Source organism: Mustela putorius, unplaced genomic scaffold, assembly GCF_011764305.1.
Source record: "Mustela putorius furo isolate JIRA1106 unplaced genomic scaffold, ASM1176430v1.1 tig00003867_pilon_pilon_pilon, whole genome shotgun sequence".
NCBI lineage: Eukaryota > Metazoa > Chordata > Mammalia > Carnivora > Mustelidae > Mustela > Mustela putorius.
Genome location: NW_025422019.1, coordinates 23454327 through 23476332, shown reverse-complemented (window position 1 = coordinate 23476332; position 22006 = coordinate 23454327). Strand labels below are relative to the sequence as shown.

The following is a 22006-nucleotide window of genomic DNA, read 5'->3' as shown; positions in this document are numbered from 1 at the left end:
CCTCCTCTAGCAGTGGAATATACTTATAAATATCACACAAACTGTTTGGTGAAAAAAAAAATCAAGGTTCTGTAACCTGAATGTCATTTTAATTTTAGAAAATTTTTGTTTGTTTATTTCAAATGCAGTTTATTAATTAGTTCCTTAGTTGTGTTTTCACTCTGCCCTCATCTGGAATGCCCTATATTTATTCTCCATTTATTTAAATCTTACCCATTTTTAAAGTAATGCTTACATCTCCAATCTATTCTTTGTTTTTGTCTCCATCTCTAACTGTGGTCTCTTCTTTTTATTAGATTCACTTTTTAAAGATTTTATTTATTTGAAAGAGAGAAAGACAGCTATCAAGAGCACAAGTGGAGGGACGCCTGGGTGGCTCAGTTGGTTAAGTGGCTGCCTTCGGCTCAGGTCATGATCCCAGCATCCTGGGATCGAATCCCACATCGGGCTCCTTGCTCATCAGGGAGCCTGCTTCTCCCTCTGCCTCTGCCTGCCATTCCATCTGCCTGTGCTCGCTCTCTCCCCCTCTCTCTCTCTCTGATAAATAAATAAAATCTTAAAAAAAAAAAAAAGAGCACAAGTGGAGGGGGACAAGGGGAGATAGAGAAGCAGACTTCCCCCTGGGGAGGGAGCCAGCCCTAGGGCTCCATCCCAGGACCCTGGGATCATGACTAGAGCCTAAAGCAAACACTTAACCTGAGCCTCCCAGGCACCCCTGCGGTTATTTATTTATTTATTTATTTACGATTTTATTTCTTTATTGACACAGAGAGAGAGAGAGAGAAGGAGTGTACCGGCAGGGGAAGCAGCAGACAGAGGGAGAGAGAGGGGGAGAAACAGGTTCCCCATGGAGCGGGGAGTGATGTGAGGCTCGATCTCAGGACTCTGAGATCATGACCTGAGCTGAAGGCAGACACTTAACCAACTGAGCCATCTAGGCACCCTTATGGTCTCTTCTTTCAGCAATTATTTTCTGTATCATTTATTTGTCAAATTGTTGCATAAAGGTACTTTGTTTCCTCCTGGTCCTATTAACCAAGCAGACAAAGATGGTGACTTCTACATTTTTGTAGCTACTATTTAGAACCAAATAGAGTATGTTCAATCAACTTAATGCAAAAACGAAACAAAACAAACAAAAAATAAAACAGTATGATAATAGTTGTAATAAATAGGGTATTGATGGTGAATTTATGAAAAGATAAAAACAGGATAAGATAAAATAATCAGAACTTTCAGGTAATATTTATAGTTCAAAAGTGGGAAAAATAGTTATATACCCAGAAGTTGTGTATGTTTGTGTGAGTTTGTAAATATATATTATTGAAAATTATGTTGGTTCAGGAGAGAAGAGGTTGAGGGAGACAAAGAAAAAAATATTCCATACTTTATCCCAATGTATGGAAAATGCACCATCATTCTGTATATTACTGGGGAAAAAAAGTCAATTAAGTTATGGCCTCATGCTTTCCATGCTTTTATATCACTTAGAATTTTTATTTGCTACATATTTAAAGACCTACTTACTAATAGATTTTTTATCTTGAATCATTCCTTTGTATACCTAACAAAAGTATAAGTGATTTCAAATGGCTAAGATTTGATATGGCTGCACTTCTTCACATTCAGAGATCATCAACTGTAAAAAAATTCCTAGTTCGGACATTTAAAATATTAAAAAAGTAAATATTTTATTGAACGGATTCACAGTATATAAATAAGATTGCAAAAACAAAACAAAGCAAAAAACAAAATAAAACAAAACAAGACAAAAAGACATATGATGAGTTTACTACAAATAGGACTGTAGATCCTAAATATTCTGAAGCCATTGAAAGAAAATAATGTGATTTTTGGATATGGCCAATTGTAGAAACGCAAGTTAGAGCAAAACTTTTTGGAAATTACTATCACTTTTGCCATCCAGTAGCAGAAACTATCATCTGGGAACTTGTAGGAAAAAAAAAAAGAAAGAAAGAAAGAAAGAAAGAAAGAAAGAAAGAAAGAAAGAAAGAAAGAATTATGATAATGGGTATCTAACTGACATAGAGACCTGTAGCCCCAGCATCAGGATGGATGATTAGGAATTGAATTCTCAGACATGGAAAGTAAGTACAATATTATAAGTTTTATTTCTGATTTTTCTTACTCTTAGAGGAGGAAACTAAAATTTCTGTAGTCAAGAATGTCTGCTTTGGATCAACAGCTGTAAAACCTACTGGCTGTGATTGTCATATGCCTTATCCAATATGACCAAAGTTCTAGTCATAAACACAAAAAGAATTCTTAACTATTTTCAGAACAGATTGTGTGAGACTGCAACATAGTCAATTTTATCAAAATTGTGTGCTTGAGCTGAGTAGCTAAAATTGAGATAAATAATTGGTTTAGTTTTGCTGCTGAACAGAAAATGTGGATCACACCCATGGACCTTTTATGTATTGCTTTCCCACATTTCATCTTTGTACTGCTCTTGTGTTCATGTTCAGATCATTCATATTTTATTTCAAAACATTTTCATTTTCAGATCAGCAATTGTGTGATCCTGGTGAATTTCTTTGCCACGATCATGTGACTTGTGTCTCCCAGAGCTGGCTGTGTGATGGGGACCCTGACTGCCCTGATGATTCAGACGAGTCTTTAGATACCTGTGAGTAGAAAGGTTCTCATGCCATTCAGATTTACCTTACATGTGAAACTAAATGTCAGTTGCTTTCATGGATGACTGCTGTTCTAGTTGCTTCTTTTTTTTTTTTTTCAAATAGCCTAAGAAACTTGAAACCTTTTGTTTGTGTTTCCTTTAAAATGACTGTGTGAATGTGACCGTAAAATGCAGTTTTGTAGTGTGAATTAATTTTTGAAGGGAAGAAAATGCAAGGTTAATTGTTTCAATGTGACTGTGTTACTACTAGAAAAAAAAAAAATAACTTGAGGAGGGAAAAAAAAATCCTTTAAAACATACCACTCAAAGGGAATAAGACCCTTTCCAATAATTTATTTCACCCATTTTGAGACAGAAGAGCATATAGAAGGAATAGTAAGGTAATCAAGTTGAGCTCCCATATTATTTCTGGTAATGTCTTCTGGCACTACACATGTTTTCTTATCTGAAATGGCAAGGTAGAAATTATATTTATTCACCCATACAGGGAGATTCTTTGCCTTTATAATATTAGATTCAGACGCCCTTCACACACATGGGTCCAAGCTGTATTGTACAACTGATTCTAACTTGAAGTCCACTGAGGGCTTTGCATATATGAAAAATGCTGCTAATGCAAAATTATAAATAATAGGGCCATGGCTAACTCTGCTACACCGTTTTTTGTTTGTTTGTTTGTTTGTTTGTTTTGCTTTGTTTTATACCCACTAGCATCTGGAGTATGAACAATCCCTTAAATTTTAATATTGATATTTCCAGCACTTCTAGTTTGGTCTGTGTACTCCCTGCAACCAGGTGTGATAGCTTATCAGTATTCTCAAAGCAGCTACATGGTGTTGTTGGGTCGAAGTGGAGGAAAAAAAAATCCATCATCCTTAGTGCTTGATATTGTAAGAAATAACAATTACTGGTTCCACTTTCCATTTTTATTTACTTGTTTACAAGTCTTGCAGCCAGGGCCAATATAAGTTTTGATGAAAATCTTGCCATTAGAAAGCAAAGGCAATGATTATTCATTTTCTTTATGTTTGCCAGTGTTTTTAAAGTTTCTCAGCATATGGGTTCTTGAATATTTGCATTAATTGCTCTTTCCTTTGAACAGATCACTTCTTCCATAGGAAGAGGTTGTAGTTGTTTATTACATTTGTAATTCTCACCAGTTTAATTCAGAAAACCTTTACCAGACTCTCTATAGCATAGGAGAGTTTCTTGGCATGATAAAAGAAAAAAAAAAAAAGTTAATGGGTAAAAAGCCTTAATGGATAAATAAGATGTAGTAAATCCATGCAAAAGAATGTTATCTGGAAATACAAAAAGAATGAAGTACTCATACATGCTACATGGATAAACCTTGAAGACATTTGGCAAAGGAAAAGAAGCAAGTCACAGAAGTCCACGTATTTTATGATTTCACTCATTTGAAAGATCTCAAATTGGTAAATCTACAAAAGTAGAAAGTAGGTGAATGTTTCTCAGGGCCAGCTAGGGCTGGAGGCAATAAGAATTGACTGTGAATGAGTGTGGAATCTCTTTTGAAGGTGAAAATATTCTAAAATTAGAATGTGGTATGTATGCACAACACTGTTAATACATTTAAAAACAATGACTCATACATATTAAAATGGGTGAATTGTATAGTATGTGAATTATATAATAGTAAAGTTGCTTAAACATGAAAAAGCAGGAAAAAAAATCTCAATAGTATGGCTGTGGGTGCAGATGGCATAATATTGAGAGAAGGCAACAAGAATAAATGCACCGGGCATGAAATATATGTGGTGGGACCATCCCCTATTGAAGTACCATCAGGGAGTTTTCTCCTTGTTAGCTCCAAGGGAGGGTTGCCATGACACAATCGGAATAAAAAGTTAAATTTTTGAGTTCTGGTACTAGAATCTTGTGTTTCTGTCCTGATCCTTCCACAAACTTGCTGGTGGGAAAAATGACAAGAGATGTGAGATAGCTTTGTGGAATGCATGTGCAGGAAGGCCTCGTTAAAGGGAAGAAACAATTCCATGGAACTGTGTACCTGACACAAAGCGAGACATGGCTGGAGAGCCTATCAAGGCAGGAGTTTCCTTTATGCTGATGAAGAATAGAGAATAATGATGTTCTTTTTGTGCTAAAGAGGGAGCTCAGTAGGAGACTCAGACTGGAGATGCCCATTGTAGAGAAGAGCAGCAAGGACCTGTGTGACCACAAACAAAGCCCAGAGAGGAAAGAGACCCTGCAGTGAATGCTAAAGTGAGTGGGTGACAAGTATCTCTCTCTCTTTCCCATGCCCACTCCACACCTCTAGGAACATGGCGCATAACCATTAGGGCTACACCAATGGATTAGATCTGAGTTTGCCAACCGGCATTCACCCTGATTGAGTGGGCCTTTCCTGTCAATAATAGCTGTATCCACCACAATGTTGTTAAATATTTGAATGTCCATCCTGCCCAGAAGGTAGACAGCACCTAGGGCTTTGGAAAAGATACGTCCTTCCTTCACAGAAATTAGGACCTTTAGCAGCCTGAGGCCTTAAGTTAGAAATTACATGTGGTTTCATTAAAAATAGAGATATACTTTCTGCTTTCTTAAAATATTTTTAAAATGAATTCATACCTGCTCAAGATATTTTTGGCAGTTTTTAAGTATATAGTTATTTTCCTCTCCAATAAAATGTGATGAATTCTATTTAAAAGTATTTCCTCATTTTGGCTGTTCTTACTCTTTTGACATCAAAATTGCTGAATATTCTTAAAGAAAATGTTAAGACTATTCTTATATCAGTGTAGTTACCTAACAAAACATGACTATTTCTCTACCTGGGTACTTGATCTGGCAACATATTTTGATCTACATTAAATTAGCATCTTCCAGATAAATAATTTCAGTCAGTACCCATTGAAATATGGACAAGCATAGAAAAAAGCTTTATGAAAAATATCAGAGGTTTACAAATTTAAATTTCTCAATCCAGATGTTCACAATTACCATTTTCTCTAATCATAGTGTTTTGTAATGTGTTGTTTTATGACATTCATATGCAGTCATCACTGATCTACATAAAATAATTGCATAATTTTATAATTATATGGATGCATACATTCAATGTGAAGGATAAATACTAGAAATCGAAAACCTTGAAGACTGATTCTTAGGAAGGGTAATTTTGTGCTCAGTGTCTGAACGAAAGTTTGTTATCTTTGATTTGAAGACAAAGTGTGTTATATCTACAAAATATTAGATGAAAACAGCTGATGCAATACACTTTTCGAGGAATAAAAGCTTTACTTGTGAAATGCTGATGATTCAAATACTTTAGAAGACAAAGGTACATGCAGAAAAACAAGAAATTTTGAACTTAAATGAAATTTAAGTATTTGGGGATCTGAGGTGTTAATGTGCACATATATTCCTCTTCTGTGTTGTTTAGACTCAAGCTCTAGTGAAAAAGAGAAGAAAAGAAAAGAAACAAACAAACAAAAACCAAACCAGCAAAACCAAAAAACAAAATCAAAAAGACCCCAGACTTTTGTGGGAGGTTGGTTTACCATTAAGCTAGATTGTGTGTTGGGATGTTTTCTCAAATATGCAATTGGAGAAATTTAATAATTTACATCGTTACATTGGATGTGAGAAATGATTCATTAGCCTTCTATTAAAAATAAAATTGCTTATTTCCCCATATTATTAGAAGTAATTTTTCAGGGTCTAAATGGCTGATCATCTTTAGGTTCTATGAGGCAATGAGAATAGAAAATCAGGAAAATCACCATCTTTCTACTCAGCGCTTTCAATCCAGATGTTAGTCTAGCATCATTGTGTGTGACAAGAATTAAAGTGAATGGTGATCATGTTTATTTATGGAATGAAAGCTTAGCACCACCTGTGGCAGGGAAGTCTTCTTGAAAGGCACTTTTATTCTGAGGTATTCAAAATTTAATTCCTTCTAGGATTTTCTGTTCAGTGCTTAATGATACTTCCTTTCCAACAATCTGCTTCAGCTGATGTGTGATGTTTTCTGCCAATCTGATGTTAATATACTTAAAACTATTTTCTCCTTTTTTAAGTCAGGAAGGTAACAGTTTTACTGTTTCTTTTCCTTCCCTATTGCCTACACTACCCCCCTCCCGATAGTAACTTAGGCTGCCCTTCAATTACATATCATACTTTGGATGTAATGACTCACCGCCCAACAAAGGAGACTAAAAATAGCCTTAAAGGAGGGTAAGAACTGCAACCTGCTTAGTTGTGATCTGGGCACATTGACTCTATCCTGTCCCTCTGAGGAAACAGCAGACTTTTTTTGGTAAGGGGCCAGATTGTAAATATTCTAGATTTTGTGTCCTATGTGATTTCCATGACGTATTCTTGTTTTTTATTTGTCAAACCCTTTAAGATGCGAAACAAAAAACAAACAAACAAACAAAAAAACTTTCTCAGCTTACAGTCTATTCAAAACAGGCCACAGGAAGGATTTGGCCAGCGGGTTGTAGTTTGCTGACCCCTGTTGCAGTGTCAGCTCTGAACTATACCCACTGTTCCATACGGAGTTGGGTCTGTGTTTGGGTACCGCTGCACAGCGAGCAGCATCACCCCTCACAGTGGACGTATGTGGCACAGAGCTACGCGTGTACCCACCACCTCATGGGGCCAGACTAGGGCAGTATGGTGTCATCTACAATAACCGGGTTCTTTCTCCTATTAGATATGTTTGCATATCACCTTGTGGGTTAGGATTGCATTTGATGCGGAGCAGAAACAGTCGCTTAGCCAGATAGGGATTTGTTGTTGTTCTATAAAAAAGTTGCAAAGCACCACCTTTCTGCTCTGCCCTCCCTAGCATGGACCTGTCAGTCTTAGAGTCAAAGCACAGCTACTTCACCTCTGCCACTTGGTAATTTCATTTCAGACAGGAAGAAGGGATGGGGAAAATGGAAAAGGGAAGTGCCAGTCTCTCTGTATAACAAAGTATCAAGCTCAGTGGATTTCTGCTTAAATGTCCATGGCCAGAATGAAACATACGCGGTGTGGGACAATGAGTATTTTCATCAGAGCCCATTGCTTTCCAAAAAGGAATGAGTGGCTCTGCTATTAAAGAACAAGGGGAGAGTAGCTATTGGGTAGAAAGAGGCACAAGGCAGCAGGAGCCCCAGTGTCCTTCACTCCTCTTCATTCTCTCCGTTCGCCAGGTGGGAGGAGCCAGGCTCAGTGCCCTATCAGGGCTTTGGAATCCTCGCTGCTTGCCTCCAAAGCCAGTTCCTCCATGAATATCTTTGCTCTCAGACAACTGACTTAACCTTTCCAGGCTTCCATTACGTCATCTGTACAGAGGACATGACAGTACCAGCCTCACAGTAATGTTCTTATAAAATAGTGTCTGTTGGAGGTCTCCTGGGTGGCTCAGTCAGTTCAGCAACAGACTCTTGATTTCAGCTGAGGTCATGGTATCAGGGTCATGAGATCAAGGCCTGTGTTGTTGGACTCCAAGCCTGCTAAGAATTCTCTCTCTTTCTCTCTCCCTCTGCCCATGCCCTGTTTGTACATTTCCTCTCTCTCTGTTGAAAGACGGAAAGAAAGAAAGAAAGAAAGAAAGAAAGAAAGAAAGAAAAAAGGTATCTGTTGCATAGTAAGGCTTTCTTTACCACACACCCTATGCTGAATTGCAGATGCCTAGAGATCTGACCAAGCACCTAATCCTGAGGGTCTTTTGATAGAACATCCTAACTGCCCCCTCTGTCATTCTTACTGAAAATTGGTTTTATTCTCTAAGGGTGTGGCTAAGGATAAATTAATCTACCACAAACACTCATTTGACTTAAGTTAATAGTTTTTAATAATTAGATATGTTATACTCAAACATTAGGACAAATATAGTATCAAGATTATTTGGGGACAGGTGGCCTTTTTCTAGGAACTTTTCCAAAAACATCATGTTAACGAATTAACTAAAGTTAAACTACATGGCTACAAAACACATTAGTGAATAATCATGTTTAATCAATACTGCAGTACTGAAAGGTAGAGGTTATCTCATTTTACAAAAAGAAAAAATTGAGTTTAAGGTCCTTTGTCCTCCTGTATACTGGCTGTTATTGGTGAAGATAGAGTTTATATTTCTTTGGATTTGCCTTCATATTTTGAAAAGCTGAAGTAAGGAAAGATCCAGCTCCTCAGAGGACCCTGTTGGCCACCTCATTTAAAAATATGATGTCATTTGAAAAACACAAAAAGCTATCCCAGAGGGGTTATATCACACTGACATGGGGAGTGATCCATTCTAATTGAATAATGCAGTAAAAGTAACAAGTCTCTTGGGTAATAGGAATAGAAGCATTTATGGAAAATGAAAATAACTGTGAGTTATTAGGGTTAGATGTGCCTCTTCCTGAGTTGACCACTTCTTCTATTGTTTTTCTGGTCTGTAGAATTCTAAACTTTATTTAGATAGGAAGCTATTAATGAACATCTTATATTTTATACGGTGACCTTTCCCCTAGGATATAAGGTAGAAAATCTTTTATAACTTCCTTCAAAATTTTCTTTCTTTGACAGAGGTCAGAGAAATAAAATGAAATTCAAGTGAGAGGTTATTAGCAAACAGATCCTGCCCTTTAAAAAATATATAGTAGAATAAGACACTGAAACTAGACTATAGGAACAATAAAATGAATGGAAGTGTGGTGCTTTTTTCTAAGTATTAGTGATATAGAGGTCACTTTGCAATGAGCTAATATATGAGAGCCACACAGCTCAGCTTTTCTTTAGGTAGAGAAGTTGAAATGATCTTACAGATTAAAGGGAAAGCATATGAGACCCATGAGGACAGTTTATGTCTCTTTCAATTTTTTGTTTTGCTCTTCATTTTATTTGGAAACTCCTCTCTTTAACAATGGAGAGGCCAAAAACATTGACCCTTCGTTAATAATAAAAAGACTCCCACTTCACAGTTAATATGGAGGGGAGACAGAAAGAGGGGGGAAGATGTAATTATGAATTTAAAGAGTCTGTCTAATGTTGGTTCCTTTTCTTATCACAGTGGGGATGGGTGGAGGGTGACCTTTCTCTTCATTCTGCCCCACAATGTACTAATGGATCTCTGCAAGTCTGCTGCCACAATTTTTAAGAAAGCCTGACTGGAGGCAGAGGTGATAAAACCAAGTGGACTACAGTTCACACAGGCAGAGCAAGAACAGCTTAAAAAAAAAAAAAAAAAGCCTCACTTTTTGACTCAAGGAGTCCTTTGCTTGTTGGTTTTGTGATCTAAAATCACAGGTCACAGGATAAAACGGGACTCTTGTCCCTCAGCCAGTACTGGAAACTGGAGGGAACGCAAACTTTGAAACGGTGTAAAGGGGGTAAAACAAAATAGGTGAATTCCACAGACAACTCTGATAAAATCTCTTTGGCTTAAGGGATGATACACTGTAAACAAATGCTCTTGCAGGGCTCTATAGGGACAAAGCTGAAGGCCGAACAAGGAGGCTTCTTAGAAAAGGTTCAATCCGTCATTCATCCACATCTAATCTAGCATTTGGGGTTGGGGATGAAGGCTTTCTACCTTTCACGGGTGAGCACATTTCTTCCCGGAGGATGTTTTATTTTTTACAGTCAGTGTATAAAATTTACATTTGACTTTTACTCAGAAGTGCTTCCAAAATGACATATTTTGTTAAATGAAGCACTAAAGGATGTTGTGTTCTAAGAACTTATCTTAATGGCAGTACCTTTCTTTTCCGTCCCTTCTCCCACATCTTCCATCCTCCTTCCCTGAAAGCAGGATATGAAACCCAGACGTTGTACGCCTAGGGAATTTTGAGCAGGACAGAGTATCATCATTCTGTTAATTGCTATATTGGCCCTGTTCAGATTCAGGCAGCATGATTAACTTTGTGTTGATTTTTTTTTTTTTTAAGTCAAAATCTTCATAGCATTAGTTTTCCTGATTTTCAGAATAGGAGAGATTGCTCATAAAGGAGTCAAGTTCATGGAAGATAGGTAGACTAAATAGGGCTTGGGTGAGAGGTTACGAGTTTAGTGAATGGGGCTAATACTGTGCACTCAGGTTGCATGCGGGTTTGTTGGATGTTTATTTACTGGGCAGAGAAAAGGATCCCTTGGAAGGGAAGAGTTTGTCCAAGCTATTCACTGGTTAACTTTGAAGGATCAGATACAAGATGGGGGGATCCTTCAAATGGCACAAATCTTTCTCAGGACTCAACAGCAAGAAAGAAAACAAATACTCCCAGTACCCCTGGTGGAGTTGCTGAGAGAAAAGTGATTCCTAATTGAAATTATTTGTCTTTGGATTCAACATACAGTCACAAGACCAATAATCTCATCTTTAACAAATACGAGTTGTAGAAATTAGTTGTATGTTTTGATGATTTTTAAAGGACATGCACATTAGAATTACTCACTATCTTTTGATCTTTGCAACATTTTTTTTTTTTTGAAAAGGATAAGGCAGGTATAGTGGCTATTAAAAAAGAAAAAAAAGAAAGGAAAGAACAAAGGGGAGAAGAGAGAGGAGAAGAAAAAAGAGAAAAGAAAAGAAATCAATCTTTTTTTTTATTTAGGCACAGACATATTGTGCCTGATCAAGAATCTCATAGCTAATGGGTAACAAGACTAGAATAAGAATCTAGAAATTCTATTTCTTAGCTTCCTATTATAGTGTCTGTTACGGGTTGAATTGTGCCTTCTCATATGCTGAAGCCCAAAACTCTTATGTTCAATTCACATGCTGAAGCCCAGTACCTCAGAATGTGACTGTGTTTGGAGGTAGGACCTTAAAAGAGGTAATAATCAACTTAAAAAGAAGCCATTGAAGTGGGTCTGAGCTTTGTGGAGGTGTTATAAGAAGAGGAAATTTGGATACATTAGGGGACACTGGGACAAGCGTGCACAGATGGAAGGAGCAGAGAGACAGTGACCATCTGCAATCTGAAGAAAAGCTTCCCAGGAAACAATGCTGACATCTTGATCTTGGACTTCTGGCCTGCAGAACTATGAAGAAATAAATTTCTGTTGCTTAAGCCACCTAGTCTATGATGTTTTGTGAGGCAAGTTCTGGCAGACTAATACAACAATCTATTACACACCTAGTAAAATTCTATCTTTTTTTATACCCGTAGAAGAACAATGTAGCAATTTAAAAATGACTTCTCTTCTTTGAGGATATATATTAGAGTGCTTAATTTATAGGCACTATACGCTTATTTTAAGAGATGTAAAATGAAATCTTATTCTTACAGTGGTAATTATAACACTGTAAGAACACCCAATTTCACTCTATAATGCTATTCTTAGGCAAATGAAAAAATATTTTTGATAAAAATGTGGTACATAATTACTACAGTTTTTTCTTCAAATATTTATGAATGACAAGTTGCTCTAAAATGTGACAGTAAAAAGAAATGCTTTATGCACATGGGCCTTGGAGGCCTTTACTTCCAAATTTGCACATATCGGATAATTGAGTTTTTTAAAAATATTTATTTGTTTGAATGAGAGAGAGAGGGCACACATGTATAAGTGGGGGGAGGGACAGAAGGAAAGGGAGCGAGAGAATCCCAAGCAGACTTCCCACTGAGCATGGAGCCTAAGCAGGGTTCCATCTCATGACCCAACAGACCGTGACCTGAGCCAAAATCACAAGTGGGCCACTTAGCTAACTGAGCACTCCAAGGCCCCTAGACAACTCAATTTTTTAAACGAATGGCATACCATGTATTTTCATTTAGCTAGTGAAGCAAATTTTGCCACTGAACTAGATTTCTCATACTTTATAGGTTCATTTTCTTTTTTTTTTAATTTTTAAATTTTTTAAATAAACATATAATGTATTATTAGCCCCAGGGGTACAGGTCTGTGAATCGCCAGGTTTACACACTTCACAGCACTCACCATAGCACACACCCTCCCCAGTGTCCATAACCCCACCAACTGGTTCATTTTATTTAAGAAAATTAAATTATCCAATCAGTCAGTAGCTATTTACTGAGGAACAACTGCGTTCAAGGCACTTACTAGAAAAGGTCCTTCAAACATTTATCTCATACCTTACCATGTACCTGGGTTTTAATTTATGCTACTATAGTCCTCTATTCTGGTTAAGTGCTGCTGTGTCTGTGTTAATGTAGATGGTGCTTATGATAAACATGATGGTGGTGATTACTGACACAAAATGGATAATCAATATGAGTCAGATTCTGTGCCATGAGCCGCATATGGATTATCTCTTCTGATTCTTATAACAACCCTGGACAGGACATCAGGTACAGTTGTCCACATTGAACAGGGCACCAAGTGACATGAATATCTGAGTCAGCGTGGGTGTACATATTTTCTCACAAATGGAAATTAAATATTTTGAAAAGGGGGCAACATTTTTTAATTTGTATGAAGGTACTATATAAGCTAATGGTGGGCCTGCCTATGATACTGTGGTCTCCTTATATAGATAATAAAAATAAATTATGAGTGAAGTTATTTGCTAGAGGTCTTAAGGCAATTAAGTGACAGAGGTACAACTGAACATTGTACCCTGCTATATAGCCTTCTTAGATGGGAAAAGGAAGCTCAGAGAAGCTAAATAGGTTCCGATAAGATTCTCTCTTAGTGGAGGCAGGGTTTTCACGTAGGCTCATCTCACATTACATTCACATCAGCATGCTTTCCATTACACCACACAGCCCCCTGTACATACTCGGATTTTTGGCTATTCAGTTTACACACGACAAATTTTAGTTGAGTGACTACTATTTGATAGATTCTGTGGTAGATGTTGGAAATGACAAGATCAATATGCTAAACATGAAAGATAGGTATACTGACAGCTGGAGAGAAGATTTTGATTATTTTTCCAACTGAAAAGTTTTTGTTTATAAATGTGTATATGTTACTGTGTTAATCATTATAAAAGGTTAATCATTATAGAAAATTAATCATATAAGAGGTACAAAAAATACATAAAATCACTAACATTTATGTATACATATATATGAGCTTTGTGTGGGCACATACCAGCAAACTGAATCTGGAAAAATAATTAATATTCTCTTAAACTTTATTGCTCACACACACAAATTACATAGACACGCACACACACTAGTTTGAAAACACATTTAGCATAACTATGTAGATTATGAGGAGATTCTTCTTAGTTTTCTATTGCTGTGTAACAAACTACCATAAGTGGAGCATGTTAAAACAGCACACAGTTCTTATTTTATAGTTCTGTAGGTCAGAAGTCTAGGTAGGATCAAATGAATTCTCTGCTTAAAGTTTCACAAGATTGAGATCAAGGTGTTCCTCAGGCTGGGCTCTTAGCTGGAGGGCCTAAGGAATAATTCACTTCCACACTCATTTCAGTTGTTGGATGAATGAAGTTTCTTGTGGTTGTAGGATTGGGGCCATGATTTTTTGATAGCTGTCAGCCTCCACCGCTCTTAACAACCAAAGGTCACCTACATTCCTTGGAAGGTGACCCCCTCTATTTACAAAGCCAACAATAGTATGTCAAAACTCCCTCATGCTTTATGCTTTAAATCTCTGACGTTCTTTTCACTATACGATGGAAGGAACTCTGCTTTTAAAGACTTCATGTGATTAAATTAGGAACACTTGGATAATTGCCGCTTTTGCATACAATATAACAAAAACCTGAGAAAGCTATCCCATCATACTCACATGTTTACCCATATTCACAGGGAAGGGGTTATACAAGGGTGAGAGGCATTGGGAATTGGTCTTAGAATTCTGACACAATGTTGTAGTTTGCTAGTGCTGCCATGAAACAAACAAACCACACTGAGTGGCTTAACTAACAGAAATTTATTTTCTCATAGTTCAGGAGGTTAGAAGTCTCAGACCAAGGTTTTGTCAGAGTTGGACTCTGAAGCCTCTTTCTTTGGATTATAGTTTGCTGCCTTCTTCTGCTGTCTTCACCTAGTCTTCCCTCTGTCTGTCTCTGTGTCCTAATCTCTTCTTTTGAGATTATAACCATGATATTTATTGGTTTAGGGCTCACCCATAGGACCTCATTTTACCTTAATCACTTCTTTTAAGACTTCCCTCTCTAAACAGACACATTCTGAGGTACTGGCAGTTAGGACTTCAATATATAAATTTTGAGTGGACACAATTCAACCCATAACACACAGAATTATTTTGGTTTTCTTTTTTGAGATTTTCAGACTTCATTAGTCACTAGCTCATCTAATAAGTGTAAATTATTATTTAAAGAGTTGAATTCTGGGGCACCTGGGTGGCTCAGTGGGTAAAGCCTCTGCCTTCAGCTTGGGTCATGAAGTCAGGGTCCTGGGATCAAGCCACATGGGGCTCTCTGCTCAGTGGAGAGCATGCTTTCCCCTTTCTCTCTGCCTGCCTCTCTGCCTACTTGTGATCTCTCTCCCTGTCAAATAAATAAATACAAATCTTAAAAAAAAAAAAAAAAAAAGAGTTGAATTCTTCCCCTGTTTTTTTTGTTGTGAATAATCTCAAGCTGACAGAAAAGTTGAAAGATTACTATAATAAACAGCTGTATACCCTGGATTTACCAACCATTAATATTCTGTGACATATGCTTCCTCTTTTTCTCTTCCTGTATTATGTATTAATAAATGTAATATATACACATATTTTTGTAGACATCATGATGTTTTACCCCTAAATGATTCTTTTTTTTTTTCTTTTAAGATTTATTTATTTTCGAGAGGAAGGGGAGGGGCAGAAGGAGAGTGAGTGAGAGTGCAAAGAACATGGAGCCTGATGCAGGGCTTAATGCAGGGCTCGATCCCATGACCCTGAGATCATGACCCTGAGATCACAACCTGAGCCAAAACCAAGAGTCAGATGCTTAACTGCCTGTGCCCCTCAGGCACCCCACCCCTAAATGATTCTAAGAACAAGGCATACTCTTACATAAGCATAATACTATCATCGTGCCCATGAAATTTGACACTGATGTAATATCCAGTCCATAATCAGATTTCCCCAGTGGTACTCCAAATACTTTTTGTAGTTACTTTATTTTTCCTAGTCCAGGATCCAAACAAAGATAATTCATTGCATATGGTTATTATAGCTCTTTAATCTTCTTTTATCTAGAATATTTCTAAACTTTTCTTTTGTCCATCATAGCATTGACATTTTTCCACTGAATGTCACACAATCTGAATTTTCTATTTACTTGATGAGGATTAGAAGCCAAGTAAATATTTTGCCAAGAATGCCTTACAGGTTATGATACATGTTTCACATTGTGTTAAATCAAGAGGTAGGTCAGATAGATGATAGGTTGATACTCGGTTACCAAAACTGAATTACAACAAAGTGTTTTTCAGAACATAAGGTACACCTTTGAACTATACAGCTAAGAAATTAAAGATGAAGGGGTATTTTATAGCCTGAACTATTCCATTAGGAAAAAAGAGTTAGAAAAAGATTAAAATAAAGACCTTAAAGTCATGGCATATCCTTATGTTATTTGAGCTTAAAAATATAAATCAACAGAAGAGTGAGGCTATCAAGCTTGAACTTTGTATCTCTTGAGTTGTGTCAATTGCCACTTAAAAAGAATCTAATTTTGGCTTTTTACTTTGCTCTATGTGTAGCTAAGTATAAATGTAACATAGAATTACTATAATGTTGTTTAAGTGACAAATAGTCTAAATCCCTTGTTATATTGTTAGGATACTTAAAGATAGGAATCTTTCTATGTTTTTATATATTGTTCTGCACACAGTGAACAGCAAGTACATATTTTGTCAGAGATTTGAAAGATGAATATGTAGGTAAGGAGTTTAAGACATGATGCAAAGTATAGTCTCATCCATTTACAAGAACTCTGTGAATACACTCACACACACACACATATAATATATAATATTATATGGTATATATGATATGTAATTCTTTATATAATTCACAAATTAAAGAATGATATCATATACCTTAAGAAATTTACACAATTACTTTATTAACCTGTTTTCTTCACGTAAATAGGGAAACAGCTTTTTGAGTCAGGGACACAGTTTATCATTTAGATTTTTTTTCATCCCACCTTTCTTTTAGTACTGTCAGCAAGTTTTTATATGTTTATTTAATTGGCTCATCAATGGAATGATTGAAAGTGTCATTTCAAAAGGGAAAGAAAGAAAGAAAGAAACAAAGAAAGAAAGAGTAAAATAAGGAAAAAGAAAGAAAAATAAAAAGGGAGGGAGAGAGGAAGGGAAAAGGAAAAATTCACACCAATCCTAGTAATGAGAAAATCTAACTACAACAGGATTCAAAGCAGGCCAGATACATACTGAATGCTAAATCAGAAGGAAGTTTATAAATTAAACACAATATTAATGATACTTTTTTTTTTTAACATTTTGTTTATCTGACAGAGTGAGAAAGAGAAAGAGCACAAGCAAGGAGAGTGTCAGGCGGAGGGAGAGGGAGAAGCAGGCTCCCCGCTGAGCAAGGAGCCCAATGAGGGGCTCCATCCCAGGACTCTGAGATTATGACCTGAGCTGGAAGCAGACTCTTAACCAACTGAGCCACCAGACCCCCCCCTCCACGATAATGTTACTTTCCTTTCTAGTGATAGGCTGTGTTTGTAAACAGTTTACCCTGAGGTTAGTAGATTCTTGCCGATATGAATATGGAATTGCTGCACTCTGACTGGAATCAAATAATTGGGTTTGCATTACCACTCAGTTATTTTTCTGATTTATTTCTTCCATTGATAGGAATATGTGATTAAGTTTGTTTTGTTTTCGCGTTCTGCTCTTGACTAATGTTTGACAGAATGCGAGAATTTGTTATTCCTCAAAAATGAAACTGATTTAACAAGTCAAATATAGGTTAATTCTAAGCTTTAGGAATCGTCATGATCTGATTGGCTCTCTAAGGTGTACTCTTTTTTTTTTTTTTTAATATAATACTCTTAATGGAGGAAATTGGGTTCTTTTTAAGATTTAACTCAAGGATAAACTACCTGAATGACCCATGAGGAATGAGACTGCCAGGTTCTTACTAAATTTTGCTTCAAGGGAGATTTTTGCTTTCAGCTTCTTTTCTTTGTTTCTTAATGGTAATAGTTTGATTCATTGGTCACTTGTAGGTGCTAGGAACTGAAAAGAGTTGAACCAACACAATATCCAGATGAAACAAACAAACAAAAAAACTCTATAGTTTAGTGAGGTGAAACAACTGGCCTAAAGATGCATAGTTAATAAATCCCATGACTATGACTGGAATTTAGATCCCCTTGATGTACATCTTTTCTGTCCTTTAAATTTGCATGTGTGCCTCAAACTAATATAGTTCTGAACCACTTCTGTATTGATGATATCTCATCATTTATCAAAACAACAACCAAATAAAAAGCAGGATCTTAAATAATAATTTTAAGCTAATTTGATGAACTGAAAATAAAAATAGAGGTTTCCCTACACTAACTTTGACATTGCATCTATCTTCCTTCAAAATCTGGTGTGTTTGTGCACAGGTGTGCATGCACAGTCATATGTGCACATACACAGTGTGATATTTTTCTATAAAAGGCAAGTGATCTGTTTACTTGATATATGTTTGGGTCCTTTTTTCTGTGACAGCATGGGGAATGGAAGAGTGTATTTAGTAGGGAAAATAAGTTTATAAATGGTAAAATTGTATAAGTATAAATAAGTTAAATATAAAATAAAGATAAATGTAAATTCTCTTAGCTTAACTTCTAGTGAGACATCCTGATATAAGGAATGAATATTTGTGCCAAAAACAACTAGGTTCCTATTATGCCTGCCAAATATTTTTTTCAAACTGTTTTTACCTTACATTCAACAATCAAGAAAACACTGTAGATCTATTAGCTTTTTTTTTTCCAAAATAATTTTCAGTAACCTAAAAGTAACCATCTCATGGAAAATCTTTAAATACTTAATTACATTGAACCCAGGGTACCATTGTGAGACTTTTGCTTAAAGCAGTATTTTTTACAATTCTATTTATTTCAGCAATCAACAAGCCTGTGATAAAAATACTGATGGGCCTTTAAGAAAATATTTGCAGGTTCTGATAAAAGTAATACTGCCCAATATAGTTATGTGTACTTGAAATATGGAATGTTTCTTACATATTGAAAAAAGCTGACTTGAATTTTTCAGGAGAGGTATGTCAAAGATTCTGTTATACCTTTCTTAAATATATAGAATATTTCTTAAACATCTTATTACTCACATACCCTAAATATATGATGTATTTTGTATTATAAATCTTTAGCAGTTAACAAACTAATTGATCTGCAATTATAAAGAGTAATATGTTAATTTTTTTTTTAATAAGTGTTCATTCAGATAAATTTACACTCGAAAAGCTGATTAGGGTAGACTTTGGCAGGGATTGCAGCCTTCCAGTCTGAACAGATTCTAATCAGCTTTGACAGCTAAAGAGCTTCACCTGGTGTTTCATTTAATTTGAGATTTGTAATCAGATGATTTATAGGAGTTCAGGTTTTACAAAATGTGAAGCATTTGTCTTGATATAATAGTAAGCATCCCCCATTGTCAACTGGAATCAATGGTCTCCCATTTTCCTTATTTCAGAGATGCAGAGATGCAAAGGGAATATATTTCCATTAGCAACTCTTGTGGCTAGCCCATGACCTCTCATGGAATTTTATATCAGTCAAGGTTAAAACACATTTGTAAGTATCACACCAACATTCCGGATATGAGGAGACAGTTTCTTTTCTCCAGGTCAAAATATCCATTCCAAGAATAGGAGTAAAAGGTGATGAATAGGTAATCTAGAAATTAGATCTAAAAGACCTAAAGAGCTCTACAGAGATTTTTCAGTGAGTGGCTTCTGTACTGTTGCTTGCCAGATATCTACTGTGTCATCGCTGGCTTGTTTTTATTCCATATCTTGCTTCTTTCAACTCCTTCATTTTTTCTGTCTTTTACTTGTATTCATACCATTTTTGTCTTGCTATTTATTCTGATGGTCCTTGTGCTGCATATGATTCCAGTCTTAATGTTTCCATTTGAGTTAGTATACTACTGAAGTGTTAAATCTTTATTCTCTGTGGCTTTGTTTTTCTCACCTCCCAGCCCCATTTCTCCTTTCTCTTACTTTAATTTCCTAATTTAATACTCATCATATGCTTATTTTTAATGCATTTTGAATTATTTCTTCATTTATTATATTCTTAACTCTTACCTCCCTCAACTATTTTTATTACATATAATAAAGAGACTGTGGCTACTTAATCAACTACTAGTTCAGTTTCAATAATGTTCCAAGTTAATTAGAGTCAGCAAGAATAAAAAGCCCTATCTATCTCTGAACAGACGTAAATAAATAGATGATAGATAGAAAGATAGATAGAAAGAAAGAAAAAGGAAGGGAAATAAGTCTAAATTCCAAAAAGCTGCCTCAAACTTATATAATTATGACACTTATTAAAATAAATATAAATAAATTGAAGAATGTAAAGTTTCAAAAAGCGAATGACTAAACAGTTGTAATAATTCAAAACAAAATAGACTAAAAAGTGTATTTTTAACCAATGATTCATATAATAAAATTAATAATTATATATTGTAAAGAGTTTCATTTGGTATTCTTATAATGAAAAAGCAAATGAAAGTAGCGATTTGGAAATTTGGTAACATTAATTTTGTATGAAAATAAGTCTGATATCTATGAATGATTTTTAAATTACAATATTTTTAACTATTTTTTTTCCTTTACTGTGATGATTCTGTCACCTAACCTTGGAACCTGGTAACCTGGGACCAGAGAAATCTGCTATAGAAACGCTTATTACAGTAATGACAGTTGGCCTTTAAGTACTATATAAAACCTGTTCAGTGTACTTAAATAGTAATTGAATGTTACGCTTTATTCCAGCAAAAATGTGTTAAAGTGTAATAACTGTGTTTCTTCTTAGAATTACTCATGAAAACCATTGTCCTTTGAAAGCAGATGGTCTTTTAGAAAGAAAAGCATATCACTCTTTTTAAAAAAGCAAAGTTGTGATTTAAAACAAGTATTTAGAGGTTTTATGAAGCGTGCAATATGAAGCTATTTTAATCAGCAAAAAATATACTGTGAACAGAGAAGAAAAAATCTGTTATTGACAATGTGTATAGTATAACCATGAAAGAGAGGGATAACTTGTAACCAGCAGGCAAGCCAACCCAAGTGGAATTAAGCTTTTTTAACAAGACAGCTGATAATGCATCTAAAATGAAAGGCATGTAAACTGTCATTTTGAAACTTTATTTAAAATTGTTCTATCACAGAAGCAGTCAGAAAGATTTTCTTTTCCTTTAAAAGTATTTTTCTCAAACTTTAGAAAAATTAATGATATATTTCTCTGGAGCTATTTCCTTTCCCCTCTACTCTGATATAATAACATAACCAGATCTAAATTTGATTAAGTGGAATTTCACTACCTCATTTGTTTCCTGTGGTGTGAGACCTGACACATTCCCAATTTTTGTGTCATTGAATAGGCTTCATAGAAATAGTAGTGTAATATGCAATTTTATAGTAACTAGGAATAAGTGCAATTTTTTAACCTTTTAGAGCATAATCTTGACAGAATGTTTAGGAAACTTGTTAGAGATTAGCAAAGGGAACTAACTCTATCTACTAATACTAAACGTAATATAGCCAAAGCACAGTGTATGTATCTGTAGTCACACTCAACACTATGCTACACAATTAATGGTTCATTTAGATTAAGTAATTGACTCGCAAGTGGAGTCTTTTACTGGTAATTTTTCATGATAAAACATATATGAAGATAAATGCAGTGTATAACAGTTGTTCTTCCCTTTTATCACTGACCATCTGCACTTTCTTTATAAAGGAAATAGAAATAAGGATTCATAAATTATTATTTCAATAACCAATAAGAAGATAGTGAAGTCTCTATAAGTGTAGATTTGAAATCTAAAGCTCTGACCCAGTATTAATTTCCATTTTTTAATTATTCTTATCTTATTATTTCTTCTGATTTTGTGTTATTCCTTCATTGCCTACGTCTTGACAGGGGCATTTCCATTGTTGCAATTATGATTTCCAAGACTTTTTACAATATAGACAAAGTGAATACTAACGACAAAAAAGGAAGTTGTTAGGACTGGACACCTGGGTCGCTAAGTCAGTTAAGCATATGCCTTCAGTTCAGGTCATGATCCCAGGATTCTGAGTTGGGAGTCCCGCAATGGGCTCCTTACTCAGCGGAAGCCTTCTATTCCTTCCCCCTGCCACTTCCCCTACCTGTGTTTTCTCTCTCCAACCAATAAGTAAATGAAACCTTAAAAAAAAATGTTGTAAGGAGCTGGA

At 35.6% G+C, this 22006-nt stretch overlaps 1 protein-coding gene across 1 annotated transcript in view; it reads left to right on the top strand.

The window, feature by feature from the left end:
* Window positions 1–2101: 2101 nt before the first annotated feature.
* LRP1B (LDL receptor related protein 1B) overlaps window positions 2102–22006 on the top strand; it is a 1620129-nt gene continuing 1600224 nt past the window's right edge. The window contains exons 1-2 of the mRNA XM_045066491.1: window positions 2102–2108; window positions 2528–2650. Coding sequence (XP_044922426.1) covers window positions 2102–2108; window positions 2528–2650 — 130 coding nt within the window. The remainder of the gene's footprint in view (window positions 2109–2527; window positions 2651–22006) is intronic.